We start from the raw sequence: 21,362 nt of genomic DNA on the forward strand, positions 1-21,362 counted from the left end.
TTTCATCGCAAGTTGGCGGTGTTATTGTTGAGCACGAAGATCATGCCTACTGTTATTAGTTAGAATTAATAAAGGGTTATTTCCCCCCTTCTTCTGTGCTGGTATTTTCAATCACATCTATGCGAGAATACCCCAGGCTCATTGTAGGATCTAGTTTAGTTTATGTGGAATAGAAAAGACATATTTTACAGATGGTTCGCTACTCTCTGCCCAAATATGAAGTTCTAATTATTGCTCAGAATTATGTGAATTTTCTCATTTGATCTCATTTGATTATCTCCAGAAAGGATGAATAGTGTTTAATGAAATTTTATATAAACATAATATTATCTAAGGCTCTAGAAGGCTCTTTGGCTCAGGAAGGATAGACCTGATTAATGACTGTCATTTTTTCATTGGATTTCTTTAAAATATTATACAATTAATACAAAATAACACGCCGAACAAATACTAATTCAGAAGTCAAACAACAAAAATCAGCGTTATATTTTCAAATTTTCCCAGGACTAATTTCGATGGTTTTGCCGAACCACCATCGTCAGCTGCAAAAAGAGGCATTTCACATTCAAAAAATTCTTTCTGTTCTAGTTAACGATCCTAATTCCAATCCATCTTTGCCTTCGGTCTTTAAAGAAATTATATTTTAGTTCTGCTTTCATCAACAGATCGCGCCACTGGCTTATTTTCTGTTCAGGCTTTCTTATCTTATCTGATCATTATAATCCTATCTCGTTCACTTGCGCTTTTAAATTTTGTTTGAGGTCAGCTAGAGGTTGAATGTAAAACTATCGTTGATGGAGAAATTTCAGAGTTTTGCCGTAAAAACGTGCAGTAGAAACCAGAATAGATGAACATTAGAAAAGTGCAAAGCATTGTACAAAGATGGGAATTTCGAAGACGTTTAGCTTATTGTAACATGGCAAAGCACGCAAGGGTTATCGGCTTTTGGATAAGAATGCCTTCGTAGAGGTCTTTCTAAGTGAATCACATTCACGTTACGCATGGAAGAACATACGAAATACAACCATGTGGCTAAATTGTCTGGGATAGAAATCCTAGATATAAGTGGTCTTAAATACTTGGTCACTCGGGTGAAAATCAAAGATATGAATTACGAATAAAGCATTTACTTAGAAACACAACAGTTCGCTTTATAGTGTTTTTGAATAATAAACGAAGTGTAATGTGATTTTATTGTGATATTCTTAAAATATTATTACTTTCTTAGTCATCTTTAATTTTCTTTTTCTCTAAAGTATGTACAAATGTTTGTTATAAAAAGTCATAATGGGATTTCGGTTATTAATAAGTAAAATGATTGAGCCAAAGATTTCTTTACTCATTATGCGAACGGCCTGAGATGCATAATTGAAGTAAAAGTTTGGCGATCAGCAACGACATTTGGGATTCATATTTTTTCCTTTTTACTTTAAGGTTTATCTTAATTTCTCTAAACGCAAATTTTTAGTTAAGGTTACTTTCCTGTCTTTTCTGAATTTCAGCTTACAACTTCCGGCCAGATCGTATTCTCAGAATTGCGGTCAAATACAAATGAGGAAGAGAAAGGGTATTTAACAGTGAAGTTCTACTGACTTCGCTAGAGAGTCACAGATTCTACGCAGCGCGCGTTAGCCTTTTGACACTTATCTGATGAGTTATTAACTTGTCTGAATTTTATTAATAAAATTAAGGAATGCATTTTTATAGACAATGAAATTTGATTTATCCTGTTCAGTTTTTACTGCGAGATTCAGTTAAGTCTTACCTCCACCGGCACATAGCATTCTTTCCGTGAATTTCATATTTTTGCTCTTCTTTTTTAAAAAACTGTCACAGTTTTCTTTGGATTGTAGAGTAAGATTAACTTCTTTCAGGTATCGCCTCATTCTGAAAGCTACATTTTTCCCTCCATCTTCTCCGACATCTGTACCCCAACCGGTTACAAGGGCGGTTTCGTTTGGTTTGCACAGAATGCTCTCCACAGATAAATCTGGAAAAGAGAATGCTGCAAATTAAAAAGCGCATGAAATATCTTCTGTCTCAGCTGACAACTGAGTACATTTTGTAACAGTAAATACATAATTTTCTTCCTTGAAATAAGTCATTTGCAATTTATAGAACTCATCTGGAATCTTTACTTAGTTGTGATCCGCTATCCACAAATTCAGTAATTGTAATTTATAGAAGAACGGTGTAGAACGTTGAAAATTTGTGTGTGGTACTGCTATAATACATAGTTTTGCACCTCACTTTTTTGCTGCACGAATCTTATATAAATATATACATGTAATAATAAAATTTCCATAGTCAAGAATACACTTAAAATTCAATCTGTATGTTCTTTTCCTTTTTAATGGCGACGGTCTCTTATTTGAAAGTAAGTGGAATTAAATCCACAGCCCCGTAGTCAAGTTGTTTTTCCCGCCTTTTATACACGTACAGTTATAGAATGTTCTGGAAATATTTAAAGCGAATTGGATTGGCTGACGTCATTTCAAGGACTCGCGAAAGAATACCTGGGCTTTCTCTTAAATGTCACGATGCAGTAAACTTCATACAAAAAGTTATTAGTAATTCTTTTTATTTACTCCGGATATCTGATTTTGTAACTGCTATTTCTCCTGAATAATAATAAATGGATCCTGTTTTTTAAACTTATCGTCTAATAATTTAAGCTACGACTACATTTATGATTCTTCACCAATCTTTTATTCTGGACAAAAACTGGTACATCACATGCATATATTCCCACTCTGTCAGCTTAGTTTTCATTCTTATATGTTGGTAAATGGTGCATTTTTTGCCTTAAAGTGATTAAATTTTGTGGTTCTGGTTAAAGTGGTTTTTGTGGTTCTGGTTAAAGTTTTCAGGCCTTTAGTTAATCTGCATGCAATAGTTGAAGAAACTCAGTAGAATAGTGAATTAAGTCAGTTTCTACACCTTGAATGCCTTCTTGCAAAGTAGGACCAAAAGTAAACTTCCAGTTTTGTGCACCAAAAAATCATCCTTCTTGCCCGCCGGCCGAATTGCTTGTTTTTGCGTAGAAGCCTCTATTTTTAATTGTAAAAATCGTGTTTTTTTTTTTTTTTTAACTGCATTCGGATTTTTTTTTTTTTTTTTTTTTGCTTTACTGTATTTTACAATTTTTAATGAAATGTTTTGAGATCTTATGCATTTTTGCTTTGCCGCGGAGTGAGAACTGAATTAATTAAATTAGAAACATATCTCTAATAAAATTCGAGGAAATAAGTTTAAATGAAAGCAACAAAAAATGTGTATATTTTAACAGTCCATACAAGAAAGTCATGTGCTGCCCACATTAGATTTCTTTAATTTAATGTTGAAATGGTTTTCCTCACATTTCTTCGTTTAACAATAAAGAAATAAAGCTTTCAGAATTTCTTTTTCCAAAATTGCTGGTATTTGACGAAACAGAATTCTTGGAAATAAAAGAGCGATTATTCATTGTTGAAAAATGTTTTTATAATTAAATGATTTGATTGACAACAAGTTATTGAGACTAAAAGTGCGAAAATTTAAACATTTAATAAAATGTTTTAATAAAATAAACTTTTTTCAGGTTATAAGGTATTTCTCCCGCTTTCTTAACGAGGCTCCGTGGTGTAGAGGTCTGCACGCTCAGCGCGTAATTGAGAGGTCCGCGGTTCGATTCCCGGCGAAGGCGTTGCATATTTTCAATCTCTCTTGCTTCCAAAAAAATGCTTAATGTCTCTCCAAGGTATCATGGGTCTCTCCAACTTCAGGAGAGCGATATCATAATCATATTTTCCGTCGTTGCGGTATTTTTCGTGAATATACAATTTCTTGACATCAATCACTTGCTCACGAAGTTTGTTCTGAATATCCGTCAGACCTGCAAAAATTGTAATTAAGCAGCAGTTACTCACGGCCCATGAAAGATGGAATTTATTCTCTAAAACAGTACAAGAGGTAAATAAATATAATACACCTTCTTTTATTTCTGTGGGGTATTTTTCGCTACAGTTTAGAACTTTGTAAAGTTTATATTTATTAACCAGTTTTCTTATTACATTTGCTTAACTGTAACTTTTCCTTCGTCGGCTTCTACCACGTGTATGTGTGTGTGATTATGGCAAAGCCTCAAGGGTTATCTGCCTAAGGGAAGGGATGCCTTCGTGGAGGACTTTCTAAGGGAAACTGGCTCGTATACACGTTGCACATGAGAAAAACAACAAAAACGCCCATGCAGCCAGCCCGTTCGTGGGATTCGAACTTCGGACCGAACTACCAGTGTTCAGCGACTTACCGCTCGGCCGCTGGTGGCCCCGGCTTCTACCAGGATGCGAATATTAGTTAATGTATTATTGGAGATGCTAAGGCAACTCAATAATAGAAATCAAATAAGAAATAAGAATAAACCTAATATTCATAAATTTGAAGGACTAGTTTCAAAGGATAATGTGAAACATCTCTAGTTCGCTAACGGAAGATGTTTTTGAATAATTTTGGGTGCAAAAAAAATGGATAATGTGATTTTCTGAACAACTATGTTGAGCAACAGAAGACTTTTGTGTTTTCCCCCCTAACATATGCATAAGGGTATGCAAAGAATGCCGTCGCATAGGAGCCCGAAGGTTTAGCTTTCAGAATTTCTTTTTTTAGCTTCTCTCTTAAGATTGTTACTCATTTTTTAGCTTTTTCTTCAGAATTTCTTTTTTTAGCTTTCAGAATTTCTTTTTTTAGCTTTCAGAATTTCTATTGCCGACCTTGAATATTCTGCTGAACTAAATTCAAATGATTAAACTTAAAAGAAGACGCATTCTTTTATAAATACTATGACCAAGGTCGAGGTGCCCTTATAAAAGTTGAATTCAGTGTTACATATACCAAAATGTCGGATGTCATATTTCAACGGAAATATCATTTTGACGTTCTCTAATCCATTTGGACGGGTTTTTTTCGTGACTTCTGTACGTATGGACAGAATAAAGGGCTTTCCCTTCCAAAAAAAGGATTTTAAAATGTGTTTATAATGGATTGAAAAGTGATTTTATTTGTGACATCTGTACGTTCGCATATACTTCATCATCAAAAATACGTATGTGTACAGAGAGATGTGTAAATATATATCTCGCATAACTCAAAGACGATTAGCCGTAGAGCGTTGAAATTGTGTATATGGGAGTCCTAGTTGTGCACTTCACTTTTCTATTACAGTTGGCAGAATATATATCCACCACCTTACGCGGCTTAAAAGTTCTTACCCGACCTTTATTTTCGCAATCGTTGGTCGTAGTCATAGCTTTCCATTCAGAAATCTCTCAGGACGAAAAATGTTTTGGCAATGTCAAATTTAAAAATAATAATTAAAAAAACATAATTTTCGGCGTACAACCAAATTTAAATTTTCCTCCGGTCTTCTATTTGGGAAAGTGTTATACTCATGGAAAAAAAAAAAAAATAAATTACAAGAAGTTTGACTTCTGTGCAACAAAAACTGAACGGGATATTTAGTTCAAAAATTTTCAATGTTTGATGTCAATTTCTTCTTGTGTTCAGAGACCGGTTCATTATATTAGAATCATTCAAGGAAGTAAGTTTAGACGAAGCGCGGCAGAAAATGTGTATAATTTAATACAAGGAAGTGATGTGGTATCCATATCAGATTTTTTAATTATTATCTGATCATCGTCAAAATCATCATCAAAATTTTCGCTCCTGGAATCATCGAATTGGGGGGGGGAACTACTGTAAATTTAATAGGGGGCTCAAAATTTTTTTTGCATGGTGGCCCAAAAGTTCTAGTTACGCCACTGAACATATGCATCATGTTCCAAGAGAAACGAAGGTTGAAGCAGCTCAAGAGGAAATGAAAAGAGAAATTTCTGCCATAATAAGGAAACATCTGCTGCCGAACAACAAATTTCAACAACAGAGTTTCTTCTGTCCAACATCAAATCGAAGAAAGAGTTTCTACTGTCGAACAACGAACTGATGACAAAGAAAAAATCAACAGCGGCAGTTGGACACAATTCTGACACCTTCAAAACTACCTTTGTCTTCCGAGCCCACTCTAAAACTATTCACGTTTATAATGGTAACTTGTCACCAAGTCTATAGGATGACATGCTGTTACTTATTCTAAATTACCACTGTTTGAATGGTGGTGAAGGGAATGCAAAAATAAAGTTATTTTCCTCAAACATACTTGTGTTTTAGCAATAATTACATACAATTAGCAGTTGAAAGATTCGGATTTAATTCAAGGCAAAAGTGCAGTTGAATTTGCAATGACTCTACACATGTATGTAAAAGAATTTCTCACCTAAATGAACAGTGATTTTGTTTTCTTTTCTTCTATCTTCTACGGCCTCGTAATAGACACAATGAGCAGTTGTCAGTATGTAAAGATCGTGAATGATGGATCCACTGCACTTCATCTAAATAAAGAAAAATGTAGATGCAGATATTGCTGATGAATAAGATATTCAACACAGGTAGAGAGAAGAAAGTCTGAAATCGCTCCGAAAATCTACTTTCAGATGAATAATTCATTTTATTCAGCAAAAAGGAAGTATGACATCCTTTTCATTCATATGAAATAATAAGTATTATTCATATGAATAACTGAGAAAATACTCTGCATCTTAATAAATTTTTTCACTTACAATTTATAATAAACTCATGATTTACTAACATACGGGAAACACGACGGCATCAAATGTTATCAGAAAATAACTCATTAATTATGCAACCTAAGGAAAAAATCCAGTACTATTCGGTTTCGAGGGCCGTAAAAAATCAGCAAACTATTGTTGATGCCAATGCTGCCAAAAATAATTGCGGCAAGAAAGGAAGTATAATTGGTTGTTCTAACATAATTTTGCATAATGATGCCTTTTCTTTGAAAACATTTTCGGTAAAGTGCAGAATCGCCCGCTTATTTCCTTACCGCTTTTTACAAGGATAAAAAAAAAATTGGAATTTTTTCAATTTTATTTTACTTTTTAAATGAAAATAGGTCGATGTGCACATACACTGTAAAAAAAAATCTGTAAGGTTACTAAGAAAACTCATGGAAACTGGGATGCCATGGGTTATTTGAGTAACAGAAACAGGTGTTTTCTTTGTAACGTTACAAGAGTTTTGCCTGTAATGGTTACAGATCTTTTTCTTGTAATATCACAGCATGTAACCGTTACAGGTTATTTGCTTGTATTATTATAGCAAGTTATTATGTGAGTAGAAGATACTTTTCTTACGTAAAATTCCAATGGTTGTATCTGTAAAGGTTTCAGATTATTTCCTTCTAATATCCCATTAAGTAATTATGTGTGTAGAATATATTTTTCATAGATAATACTAAAGGATATGTCTATAAATGTAATAGATTTTTTTTTGTCTAAAATTATGCTTATTATAATAAAATATACTGAAATCAAGATGTTTTGAGTAAAACAATATCTGCATGTGTATATCATTATACAGATATATGCAAGTGAAGCATAATAGTTTGGCTTTTTAAATTAGTCAATTTGACCTCATAGCATTAATTTAAAAGATGCACTTTCAACAGCAATGTTCTTTTTTCAAAAAGTAACATTAGTCTGTTGCAGAGTATTTTTGTTTTATGAAGAGAAACTTATGTCTGATATTATTGAAAGGCCTTTCATATTATCATTTTGATTAATTTAAAAGTTCAAATTGATATGCTACTCCTTATATTTGCCCTGTAAAATAGCTGAAAAAAATAGTATGTTTTATTTGCATGTTTTAGTGTCAGTTAATAAGATATGTTCTAGAACTTTCTTTTTAGTAATTTTAGCTAAAATAGACACATGTTGCTTTAGATTTAACTTTAGAGTAAACGTGTTGCATGTTGATATGATCATATTATTACAGTAAAAGACATTTTGTGAAATATTTCTATGAAGAACTCAGAACAGCTGTTCTTCATATTTCAAAAATATATTCTCTCCTTCTAAAAAATGACATTTTCAGTAAATTAAAGAATTCAACATAGCAATGAACTTCATTTTGTTACTACAAGGAATTCAAATTTTGTTCATACGCTTGAATTACAACGTCTAACTAATTTTTTTATTCTTATCTGCACTCAGTGTTTGTCAACAATCTGCTATTGTTTGAAATAATGCATAACGTTTTTACTTACCTTCAAATAATTTCCTTTGAATTAACAGATAGAAGTCTTTCATTAAAAACCTAATGTCATGCTTTTTCAATAAACATAAAACTTTGCCAACTGACCTTAATTTTTAAAGCCTTGTTTCCCTTAAAATTCTTAATACAACTATGCCTTTAAGAAATTTATTTCTAAAATTAATACTTCAGTTTAGCTTAAAATTTAATGCATTTTAATTTTACCTATAATTTTTTACAAACATAATATGTAATAAATCTAAGCTTAATATTTACCATTTCGAAAGTGATATTAAAAAAGTATTCCTAGATATTATAAATTTCGAGATTCGCATACAAAATTGTGAAATAAACATGTGACAACAGAAAACAAACTTTATGCTCTCTCTATATTACAGCATGTTAATTAAGAAGTTTATTGAATTTATAATTTTATTGTGAAACACTATGAAGCAAATGATATGCTAATTAAAATACAGAAGTAAAAATAATTTATTAATTCATAAACTTTACATAAAACCTGAAAAAAAGAATTAATTAAAAAATAACATAATATAATTTAATAAACATTTCATAAAAATTCGTTTCGACTGCTTGGAAAAAATGAATGGTTTTTCTCCTCTTGTAAACCATGTCTCCTAAATAAAGAAAAAAACATTTCTTTTAAAATCATAATCATGCTCAGCTAGCTTAGAGAAGGTTCATTGTACAAAAACAGCCAATATTAAAATATTTTCATAAATGAAGCCACCATAGTTATTAAATATAATATACAGTATACTTATATTCAGAATTCAGAACTTGAATAAATTTCTCGAACTGTTTTAGCATTCGAAAAATATTATATTTATTACCTTAAATTTCTAAAACAATATTACATATTCGTCCAAAGGAATCACTGGGACTCGGACAACATTTTCCCCCTAGCTTTCTTTTAGCACAGGATTCTGAATATGTTTTAAAGATTTAGGTAATGTTTGTCTTCCTTAAGGCGCTCACAAAACAAGTTACCCTAAATGTTTTGTCCGCATAGTGGTCATTTTCATCTTACTAACTGATTTGCTAGTGGATTTTGGGTGCATGGCCTATCATTGATGAAACAATAATAGTGAACAGGTTCAAGAAAATGGGGATATCTAATGCTCTTGATGCCATATTCCCACTTATTTTTACTAATTTTATCTTCTGAAAATTAAGAGGGAAAAATTAAACGAATAATTTAATTTCCAAAGGACAGAGTCACAGTAGGAATATAACAAATGAAAAGTAATCATGGATAAACTACTACTATCACAATATTATTTACTTAAAAGAAACCTCTATTTCAATAAGAATACACATAATTGCAACATCTAATAAGTTATCTTATTTCTTCTTTATATTTTGAACTTCTGTCATTCTCATTGTTGTTCTTGCAAATCCTTAGGCCTCAGATCATACATAAATAATTAGAGAAGGTTGTGGTCCGATGCTTGCTAGGGTGAACATTCAGCTGATATGGCAAAATTGCACAGTGAATGGCAGTTGGTATTTGCTTTCACTATCATAGATCATTGTTTGTATTAGGCTGACATAATATTCAACAGTTAGAAGAGAAAGATTCAACGGGGCCGTAAGTGTGCAAAAGTTTGCCTTTGTTAGTATGACGAAAACAATCATTATGTTGATAAATCCATTTTAAAATCTTGGGATATTCATTTTCTGAATGCATTAAAAGAGGGAAAATTATGTAAATATTTTTTTAATTTTCAGAATGTGGTTCTAAAGCTCGGTGGGGTGGAATATGCAACGCAATACGGTAATTCTGAAGATCATTGCTCGGAGCAGTACAAACTAAACGGTGATAACTTGCATGCTGTAGAAGAAGACACAAATTGCAGTTCCAGATGCATTAAATGCTTTGAGGTCTAGGGAGTAGCAGTGGGCAATACTAAGAGTGAAATTCAAGGTATAGGGAAGTAGGAATGAAAATTACTTTTATCAGATAACTTAAATGGTTATGTTACTAAGCGTTCTTATTGGAATGTAGGTTTCTTTTAAATAATAATACTATGATAGTTACCAGTAGTTCATTCATGAATATTTTTGATTGGTTATGATCTTATTGTAATCACATCCTTCAAAATTAAATTGATTGCTTAATTTCCCCCTTGATTTTCATACTATAATATAAAAGGAAGAAAAAAGTCTGCAAGTAAACATAACTCCTCTTTCATGTATCTTCGTGTGCAACTAAGCAAACCAAATGTGACTTTTTCTTCTTTAAAAAAAATTGTATAAATAAATAGGATGAGAATTAAGTTCATTTCAAAGACTTATGACACATGAAATATACATGATCAAAATAAATAAGAAAATTAAGTTCAAATAAATTTTAAGCTAAATTATGTGTTGCAATGTAAGTTGCAATAATTCAATAATGTATGTAATAATTAATACTAACAAAACCAAACATCATATTCCCATTCTGCAAAGTATAAAAATTCTTCTGCAAAACTGAAAAAATGACCAACACTTTGGCTTATTTGATAACTTTCAAATTCACTCCTTTGTTTGCATTTAGAATTTATAACTTTAATTTTCCACAGAAATTTGTTTTTGATTTTAAAAAATTTCACTGGCATAATTTCATTCACTTCAGCATATATTAATAGATGCAGAAGGTTTTTGTACCTTACATAATTTTAAATCTTATGTAAACTAACATAATTAATAACAAAATAAAAACATAGATCAGAAACTGCATAAAATTTAATTAATAATTACTACTAGTGTCACACGAAATGCTATGAAATTAATAAAATAAGAATGAGATAAAATATATAGAATTAATATTCCACATGTGTGAAGTTTGGAAGTTTTACGTTAAATAATTTTTTTTAATTAAGTATTTTTAAAAATGACCCCTTAAAGCATGGGACCTTTCGTAATTAGAACTTGCAAATCCACTTCGCTAGTCTTTCATAACATTGCTTTTCTTTTATTAACAAGAAATATTGCATTCAGTTATTTAATTTAAGATATCAAAAATAATGCTACTGAAAGGCATGAATACTTACTTAAATTTGAAATTAATTTGGTTGACTTAAAATAATATTTAAAAAAATAAATCTTCATATATACGTCTAAAAATCAGACCTTATTAATTTTCTTTTATTTGAACGATATCTGAATTCTGCCTTAGTTTGGACTAGTAAATCATTGGGCAATTAAATGCCAAGCTATAAGAAAACTAATGTAGTTTACAAATGCACTGAATTTTATTTCCGGTATTAACTTTCAAAGAAGGTAAAATTTTCTGCATATTTGCATCATTTGGATTGATAGAATATGGCAAAGCATGCAAAGGCTATCAGCCTAAAGGGAAGTATGGAAGCACTTGAAGTATATATTCAAGGGCGGTTTTGTAAGGAAAAGTAGCTTGCATTTCCATTTATTCATGTGTGCTAAAATCAATGCTTCATTAAAAATTCATTATTATTTAATTTTAATACAACATACAGATACAGAATTGTTTTAAATTCCAATAAACAATAATAATTTATTTTTAAGAAAACTTATTTTATGATTTATATATTATATTACATGAATAAGAGAAATATTTGTCAAGAAATGTATTAAACTTGTATTAGCAGATTCATGCTATCCTAGATTAGTTTGTTTGACGCTAAAATGATTAGTTTTGTTTTCAACAACCACATTACCATTTCAATTATATACCACAAGCAGTGATTAAATTTTGGAATAATTAGTTTTAAATAATAACGGGCAATTTAAGGCGTAATTTATCGGATGCACAATGACAAAATACTACTATTAGATCTGCATTTGGAATAAATATTTTGCACTCTTTCAACTCATTAGACATTACGAACACTGATATTAATTAATCGCAAAGCTTAAACGTTTAAATACTTACTCACTACATATAACAGTGCAAAGTGCGTGAGAATAATCTGCATAAAATGAACAATAAATATTTCAAGTAGTAATTGTTAACATTTTCTTACTTACCTGCGCTATACAACCAACATGCATTCAGCCATGTTTTTTTCTGCAACTAGCTTTCAAACACTTTTCTCCTGATTGGCTAATTTCCAGTCAGTCACGTGATTCTTCCGCGCGGCTAATGAAACATTATCTGTAATGTTACAAGCAAATCAGATGTTACCGCTACAGTTTGCTTTCAACCTGTTACCATTACAGGAAATTCTTCTGTAACTTTTAGATTTCTGTAACTTTACAAAACTTTTGCCTGTAAAGAGCGAACTTTTTTTTACAGTGTAGATAAAGTCAAAGGGGTGCGCAGTGCCATTTTTGTGCAACTCTGGAATTTTTTTTTTTTTTTTTAAGTGAAAATAGGTCGATGTGCACATGGATACCGAGTATGTGCAATTCCTAAAAACGCGTCAAGCAGTGAGTGATTCTGCACTTTACCCAATTTTCTATTGCCGACTTTTCATAATGGGCAATTCCCAAATTGTTAAATCCATAGGTTATCAAAAAAGGATTTAAAAATTAAACTAGCATTTCAATAGCGTCTTAAGAAATATAGAACTATATAAACTTGCGCAATCCGAAATCAGCGCGCACGCTAGATTTGGTGCGCTGTTAAATGGGCGCGTATGCTAGATTTGGCGCTTTCGCGCTTACATTTTCGCTGCAATTTTTTTTACGGCCCTCAAAACGAGGCGTACCAAAAATCCTTACTTGGAGAAGAAATTTACTTATCTACGCACCACGATTATTCAGTTTGTTTTCAGGAAAGGAAAGTCTTTGTGTGAGAAACGGCATTAGAGCGTTAATAAAATAAGAGTAGACATATATACAAGGGAGAATAAAGCTATTAATAAACAATTTCAAGTATCATATTGTTGCATTCTACGGGTTCGTGTTTTTGGAGCAACTGGCGATAACACTTGATGAAGATTCAAAATACAATTTATTCGTCAAAATTACGCAGAAGAGTTCCAAAGACGCGATTACAGTTGTCGATAAACTACGATAAACACGCTGAAACGATCAGCAACGCAGCCTTGAAGCTACAACGGTAAGACAGCTTAACGGCAAAGCACTAAAGTGCAACTCTAGACATGATTCGGTCGGTGTCAAACTAATCTCTGAAATCAAAGCACTAGGCAGGGTATATATAGCTTTAACCTACTTTCGAGAACATCCCCCCCCCAAAAAAACGCTTTCTTGAATGTTATCGCTCCGTCTATGGCATACCGACAATTTTGTTGCCAAATGTCGATAAACGGGCCATATCGCGCCAAATATGGCAACCTTGTCATTCCCTGACATTTTTCTGGCGGGGAAGCTATCTCACCGCAGCAGGGCTTTCGCAACGATACTTAACAGCGGGTAAACTTCCGGTGGGCATATTTCTCAAGTCCACATCTGTGTAGCCACCGTGGGAGTGGCTTCTAGGATGGACCAATGAGGATGCAATAATATTTCTGTCGTGTCGCATGACCTTTCGCGTGCTTTAAGATTTAAGCAAGATGGTTGAAAATATTCTGCAACGCAATTTTCTGTACAAAATAATTAAAGCATCGCCGACTGCTTTTGAAACTTTTCATTGCGAATTTAGATCAAATATAGGCAATTATGATGATTTCACTACCTGGTTGAAATAAATACAAACACATGTTGAATACTTCGCAAAAATATCGATGTGAAATATTACTTAATAAGTGGTAAATAAGATGAAGAAAGAAATATGTGATAAACCTCTGAGCCCAAATGCAATCTTTACATAAAACTATGCGTTATTTACACCAATTATATATGTAAATAGAAGTCAGCATTTTTTATTGCAGTCTATATGAAAAAGATGCTCTATAATAATAACCAATGTAGAATTTTATTCTGTAAGTAAAGTGAACTTTACTAATTTACATTCGTATACATTTAATGTGTTAAATTTCACATTTAATAAATGCTCACTCTTAAATACACTGTCGACACAAGAAATAGAGTGAATTTATCTTATTCACAATGAATATATTCAATTTTATTTACATATAATTTTTAATGTTAGCAATGGATCATATGTATTCTGAATCTTACACTTTAAAAATCAAAAGAATGCAATCACTGAAATAAGAAGATTCATTGCAACCCTTTCAGTCATTCTCAGCTCAATTAAAAAAATATGCACTTGAATTCTCTTAATCCACATAATATGCTGAGAACATCAATTAAAATATTAATGCATGATAAAAATCACGAAAGTGAAATATCAGCGATCAATTAAACTCAGAAAACGAAAGCACTAAAAGATTTCTACTATTACGCCATATATTTATAACTGCGAAACAAATGCAAATTAAAACGCAAACAACATATGCTCACATGCACGAAGATTTAGCGTCACAAGAGCAATAGCAGCTCATTGGTTCATATTCGAAACCCCTCCCTCAGTGGCTACGCTGATGTGCACTTGTGAAATATGCGTACGGTAAGACAGCTTAACAGCAAAGCACTAAAGTGCAACTCCCGATTGGTTCGGTCGCTGTCAAACTAATCTCTGAAATCAAAGCACCAGGCAGGTTATATAGAGCTTTCACCTAACTTCGAGAACATTCCCGAAAAGAAAACCGCTTTCTAGAATGTTATCGCTCCGTCTATGGCATACCGACAATTGTGTCGCCAAATGTCGATAAACGGGCCATTTCGCGCCAAATATAGCAACCCTGTCATTCCCTGCCATTTTTCTGGCGGGAAAGCTATTTCACCCCAGCAGGGCTTTCGCAAGAATACTTAACAGCCGGTAAACTTCCGGTGGAGGATACATTTATTTTTTTTTTTTTATTTATCAATTAAACCTCTTAAGTTAATATCGCATTCCCCAAAATTAATCTTACATGTATAAAATGCTATTTGTGTCAGTTGATATTTCATAGATGTTTTAAAACTGCAAAATATTTCACCTTCTTTTCTTACCACAATGTTTTGTAGCTGCTTATTCAGGAGATGTGATTGAATGATTGGACGCGCAACAATATTATGTGTGTGTAATGAATTTTTCTTACATTTGTGTCTCCAAATCTTGACGTAAAATAAAGAGCAGTCATCCAAGGCCATGTGTCAGCGGCGTGTCCACCAGTAATCGGGTTTTCTCCATCTGCTATTGTACGATGTTTAGGTCGCAAACCACAACGAGAATAATCTGAAATATCAAATATATTTTGTCATAAATTTCTCACAGTTAAAAATTCCATTTTGTATTATTTTGTTTGACTATTTATTTAGCACTCTGTTGTAGAATGGCTTAATGACATTTTATTATTATTATTTATTTTTTTTACGGAAATCCTCTTATGTGAAATTTCATCCAAGATTGCAATGAAAAAAAGATATAAAAAGTGAATACCTTAGTCCTGCCCCCCCCCGAACATGAGCACCTGGAAGCCCGCATTTTCAATTTCGAATTTGTTCTGTTATTTATTTCACATTTTGTGAAATTTTTTGTAAACCAGTTTTTTGATTAACAAACTTAACGATTTCAAAGCGGAATAAAATATTTTTATCTCCTGCGCGCGAGACTCTCTATCGAAAATTCTAATGACAGAGTGCTTTTAAATATTTTGTGATTTTGCAGTTGAATTTTATGTTACGTAAGCACCAAGAACTTAATATTTAGGTACAGTACAACTCCAATTATCCGAACTCCGACTATCCGAATCGCTCTCAAAATTTAAGAAAAAATTTCAGACCGGGTGGTACGACGAAAATTTTATCCCTGAAGTGAAAAAGTACCGAAAATCGCTTGGAAAAGAAGGCAGTAAATTGCTTTTGAGTGCTGATAATGCACCAACTTACCCCACAGGAGAATTTTTGGAAAGAGAGAATGGCAGTTTGCAGCAATCTTTCTACCGCCAAGCATCACAACCTTGTTACAACCAATGGACCAGTCTGTGATCGAAGTCATGAAAGCCATTGCAGATATGATATGATATAAGGGACGCAGCCCGACCCTCCTGGCAGACTTTACGTCGCCCTACGGCCTTTTTGCGGGCAAGCTAGAAACAACACCTTCAAACAAACAGACATAAAGAACATAACTAAAACAAAATTAAAATTAAAATCCCTACTGGAAGCTTATCATGATTAATCTTCTTCATCATTTTCCTGGCAAATTTTTTCAGTCTTTTAAAATCATTTAAAATATCATATATATTAAAAACGTCATTTTTCTTAAACTCGTTCCTGATTATCAGTAAAATATTTACATGTTTCCACATAATTGGGTGGTGCAGTGCCCGGTTCTTTACAAATATCACAGAGGTCAGACTCTTGTAATTTAAACCTTTTAAAATAGAAAGGAAAACGGCCATGACCTGTAACAATTTGGTTAACGTCAATGTCTGCATAACACAAACCTTTTCTAAGTTTAATAAATTTCATATAACCTTTATTTCGATCAGACCTTTCCCACTCCTCCCTCCATTTATCATAAATAATAATTTTTCATAATAGTCACAGCTTGCCTTTTTGATCCCTGTACATCAACATCGCGAGCATTAACATCGGTCATTGCCTCCTTGGCCAGTGCGTCCGCCCTCTCCTTTCCAAAATGTCCAACGTGTGCCTTCACCCAATTAAACACAATATTTTGATCTTCTCTCAAGTCTTTATATAATTCTCTAATATATACCGTTAAAGGGTTGTCTTGATCAGGTCGTGAGAGAGCTTGAAGAACTGTCAGACTGTCAGAATAAATATGTACATCATATTTCCCTTTGAGAGTCTTCTTAATCCATTTCAGTGAATAAAAAATAGCCATAGCTTCCCCTTGATAAACTGAGTTATAAATATTGAGTTTATCATTCTCAGTCTCTGTTCCATAATAATATATAACATATGCGAAAGCAATGGCGTCTTCCAGACCTGACCCGTCTATATAAATGTCAATTTCTCCTATTTTTGGAGCATCCAAATAATACGGAATAAAAATTCTTTCAGCAGGGTGAAGCAAATTTAAATCAAATCTTTCAAAAGCACATCGTGTTACAATAGAATCTCCGTATAATTTAAAATCAATATTTACTGTTCTTAAACGAAATTTATCACAATAAAAAACAAATAGTTTGGAGAGAGGGGGCACACCGGCCAGGATACAAACAACCTCGGTAGAGGTCGTTCTCAAACATGTCGTAAGCATTAGTAACCAAGCTCTCTGCATTGTGTCCAGTGTCATACAAGCCATTACAGATGAAAACTTTTAAGGAAACTTTTGATTCTGCACGCTGGGCCGGTATTTCAGAGGTCTTTGGTTCAATTCCCGGCGAAGGCGGTTGCTAAATTTTCATCTCTCCGGCTTTTCCAATTATCCTAATGTCGCTACAGTGGCGCCCCAACTAAAAGGGTGTTGGATGATGATTCTCCTCACACAGGATTTTGCCACTGGGTTCCTTACATACCCCAGTCGCCCTTTAAAAAAGGGGAGTATATAAGGTGTTTCTCCCGCCTTTTTAGCGTACCTTCGCGGTTTAGTGGTTTGCACACTGGGCTGGTATTCCAGAGGTCCATGGTTCGATTCCCAGCGAAGGCGATTGCTCATTTTTCATCTTTCCTTCTTCCCCCCCAAAAAAACACCTAATGTCTCTACAGAGAAAATTATGCCAATAGTTCATAAGGCTGGTTGTTTCTGACAGGATGTGCGGAAGTGTCATTTATTCTGCATAACTTGTGTGTGTTCGAAAATTTCATGTTCTTGCAGGGATGATGCGTACAAATGCCACGTGAGCGGAGCCACCATGTGTCCAAGTGTCGCATCTCCTTTTCTAAGAGTAAAAGTATATCAAGACAAACGAATCAAAATACTTAAGAATCTTTCTCTTCTCAGCCGTGGTTTTTGCAACGCGGATCTTCTCAACGTGCTCAACCATACTGTTCAGAATTTTTTTGATTTTAGGATCTTGGATCCAGTTTATGATATCCTTGTACTCTGTGGGTGGGTTTTCCAATTTTTTCTTTACTCTATCACTGTAGAGAGGTTTCATCTGGGTTTCACTGCTGTCTTCCTCTGTTTCGATGAATTTTGGAAAATCTGCCGGCGTAGGGATCTTAGCTGCTGGCTTCGCCTGCTGCTTCTTTGCTTCATATCGCTTCTTGTACACGGGGCAACCCCTGTTGAACTTGCATGCGGTAGTGAGCAGAAGATGCTCTTAGGTTTTTCTTCTGGCTTTACAGAGCATTCTTTACTTCTATGGTGCTGTCCACACTTGCAGCATCGTTCAGGATTTGAGCAAAGATGTTGCGAATGTCCATATCTGCCTGGATTATTTCTTCCTTCATCGTCGATGGGAGGCCCTTAAGAACAACCTTAATAGGTTTTTCGCTGAGTAACTGGAAAGTATAAAATGGTATATTTCTTTTCTGCAAAACCAGAGTTGCTTTTTTGTAATCGTCTACTGACTTTAAATTAACATATAGTAGTTTCATTTTCATATCGGCTTCGAATTCTTCACTGCAGGTATTGATAAGGATTTCATGAATTTTAGGCCAATCCACTTCGCTTTGCTGGAAAACTATTGGGGGTGGAGTTTCCTCTTTTTCGGCTCCTCCTTCTTCTTCCATACCTTCTACTTCACTTAGCTGCTCAAATCGATTTTCCGTCGTAACTTCCATTGGAGCTTCGTTTTCTGATACTTTCGCGGTTTTCTTAGGAGAAATCCATTCTTGTTCCCTGCTGTCTGTTCCTCTTTCAGTTATCAGCCCTGGATAAAATTTTTTCGTGAACGTCTCTACATCCATCTCACCCTTAGTTCTTTTATGAAAGTAATTGCAAATTACGTCAAATCCAAATTTCGCAATCTGGTCCCGGATTTCTTCTTCCGAACATGACTTGAATTTTGGGATGTCCTCACCATTTCACATTGATAAATTTTTTGGTGTCTGTTCGTCAGTAGCTTCTCCATTCGGTGTTTGAATGTCTCTTTTTTCCTTACCAGTTTTAACATCTTTCTTCTTACTTGGTTGTTCGCTTTTCGTATCTGACATAGTTTTCGCCTTTTTTGCTTTACTTTTCTTTTCTTTGGCCATAAGGATCAAATCCTCTTTCTTCAATGGATAGGTCTTGTTGGATTTGGACGAATGCTCGCTTCGCTAATCCTCTTCATCAGAACTATCGAGTGGTGTCTTATAAAAGGACATTTAATCGAATTGAGAGATTTTCCTCCTTTTTATATGATTTTAAATCGCGCGCGCGAGAAATTTCTGGAACTTTCTTTCTCGAAATCAGAAAGATATATTTATTTATTAAATGTGAAATGCACGTGCTCTTGTATTTTTAATTTTCCGGCTTAGCTTTCCTTCAATATTCGTCACGTGCTGCACTGCACGGGGAATAAAACAATTTAATTTATAATTCAACTAACGATTGCTATTTAAGTACCAAATCCGTAACAATATTAACATTTATATATACATATAAATTACCGAAAATCATTTCAGAAAGAAGGAAGAACACTTACGACGACAGAGTGGTCTTGGTGCACTCCAGTTACCAGTGGGGAAACAAACGAGAGTATCTATCCCAACTAATTCAAAACCTTCTTTACAGGAATACTTCAGAACATTTCCGACGAAACAACAATTTCCTTTCCTTGCACCATCCACGGAGACTCCAGGATCAGGACAGGACTTCTTCTCTGTCAGAAGTAAAAATGCTAGTGTTGGACATTTCAAAAATCAACTTAAACTGTGTTCTACATATCTTTGAAATCAGTGAAATCCGTATTCTACAGAAGAACAGATAAGGAACTCAGATAAGATGCTCAGATAAAGAACATGGAAATTCTCACAACGGCTATCTGCTTAAGGAAAAGAACGGCTTCGTGGAGGACCTTCTGACTCCTATACGGAACTTAACTGCTTTAAATATTAATATCTGCTTCAATAAACACAGTCAGGTAACTTGTCACCTCGTCTTAATCATTCAATGAAATAACACCAACATTGAAGAAAAATCAAGATAAACCATTTTCATTAGCTCGTGAGCCTAATAGCACACATCATGAGTAATAACAGAAATTTAACTCTGCAGCTTGTAGAAAGAGCAGAACAAGCTTAAGTTCATTTTAAACTATGTTCAGTTCATTTTAAAATATGAAAATTAACGCGACAAAGATCGCCTACAAAATTTTGGCTCAGACCCCTTGTTTGCCTGAGCAGTTGCGGCTAACAAACCTGTCAACGATAGCTATCACAAACTCTTCCTCATACTTAATAACTTTTAGCTTAAATATATTAACTAATTAGCATCTAGGTATAAATTAATTACGGGAGGGAAGCTGAGCAAATGTTAAGTGACAGTAAAGGCAAAAATATGAGATAACTAGTGTATAAGGTATTTCTCCCACTTCCCTAGCGAGCCTTCGTGGTGTAGTGGTTCTGCACACTGAGCCGGTATTCCAGAGGTCCGTGTTTCGATTCCCGGCGAAGGCGGTTGCTAAATTTTCATCTCTCCGGCTTTTCCAATTATCCTAATGTCGCTACAGTGGCGCCCCAACTAAAAGGGTGTTGGATGATGATGATTCTCCTCACACAGGATTTTGCCACTGGGTTCCCTAAATACCCCAGTCGCCCTTTAAAAATGGGGGAGTATATAAGGTGTTTCTCCCGCCTTTTTAGCGTACCTTCGCGGTTTAGTGGTTTGCACACTGGGCTGGTATTCCAGAGGTCCATGGTTCGATTCCCAGTGAAGGCAATTGCTCATTTTTCATCTTTCCTGCTTCCCCCCCAAAAAAAAAACACCTAATGTCTCTACAGAGCAAATTATGCCAATAGATAATAAGGCTGGTTGTTTCTGACAGGATGTGCGGAAGTGTCATTTATTGTGCATAACTTGTGTGTGTTCGAAAATTTCATGTTCTTGCAGGGATGATGCGTACAAATGCCACTTGAGCGAAGCCACCATGTGTCCAAGTGTCACATCAACCTTTCTAAGAGTAAACCTATATCAAGACAAAACGAATCAAAATACTTAAGAATCTTTCTCTGCATTGCAATCCTTGAAAAGGTGAGGACTGCTACAGGTATTTTCATGTAAAGTAATCTCCGCTTAATAGAATCACGTCTGCTCGCGGCTTTTTGGTAACTTTAAACGAAAAGAAAAGATATCTTCAAATTAGGAATAAAATTTAACTAATTTAATACAAGTAGAAACATATTAATACTTATTTTCACAACATTTTAACTACAGGCGTATA

The 21,362-nt window shown here is 33.9% G+C and overlaps 2 protein-coding genes across 2 annotated transcripts in view; one reads left to right on the plus strand and one right to left on the minus strand.

Moving 5' to 3' along the window:
- The window catches only part of LOC118195856 (complement component receptor 1-like protein), a 127,845-nt gene extending 107,771 nt beyond the window's left edge, over positions 1–20,074 (plus strand). The window contains exon 14 of the mRNA XM_085814447.1: positions 19,715–20,074. Coding sequence (XP_085670573.1) covers positions 19,715–19,815 — 101 coding nt within the window. The 3' untranslated portion in view covers positions 19,816–20,074. The remainder of the gene's footprint in view (positions 1–19,714) is intronic.
- On the minus strand, positions 1,707–19,759 carry LOC118195857 (uncharacterized). Its single transcript, XM_035367195.2, has 4 exons — positions 19,626–19,759; positions 15,180–15,316; positions 6,308–6,422; positions 1,707–1,990 (listed from the first exon to the last, which is right to left on the minus strand). The coding sequence occupies exons 2-4, from the start codon at positions 15,219–15,221 to the stop codon at positions 1,755–1,757; spliced, it is 393 nt and encodes a 130-aa protein (XP_035223086.2). The 5' UTR covers positions 15,222–15,316; positions 19,626–19,759; the 3' UTR covers positions 1,707–1,754.
- Positions 20,075–21,362: the final 1,288 nt, after the last annotated feature.

The sequence above is a fragment of the Stegodyphus dumicola genome, chromosome 4 (assembly GCF_044657685.1).
Source record: "Stegodyphus dumicola isolate Sdum_Otavi_A_Nest chromosome 4, ASM4465768v1".
Taxonomy (NCBI): domain Eukaryota; kingdom Metazoa; phylum Arthropoda; class Arachnida; order Araneae; family Eresidae; genus Stegodyphus; species Stegodyphus dumicola.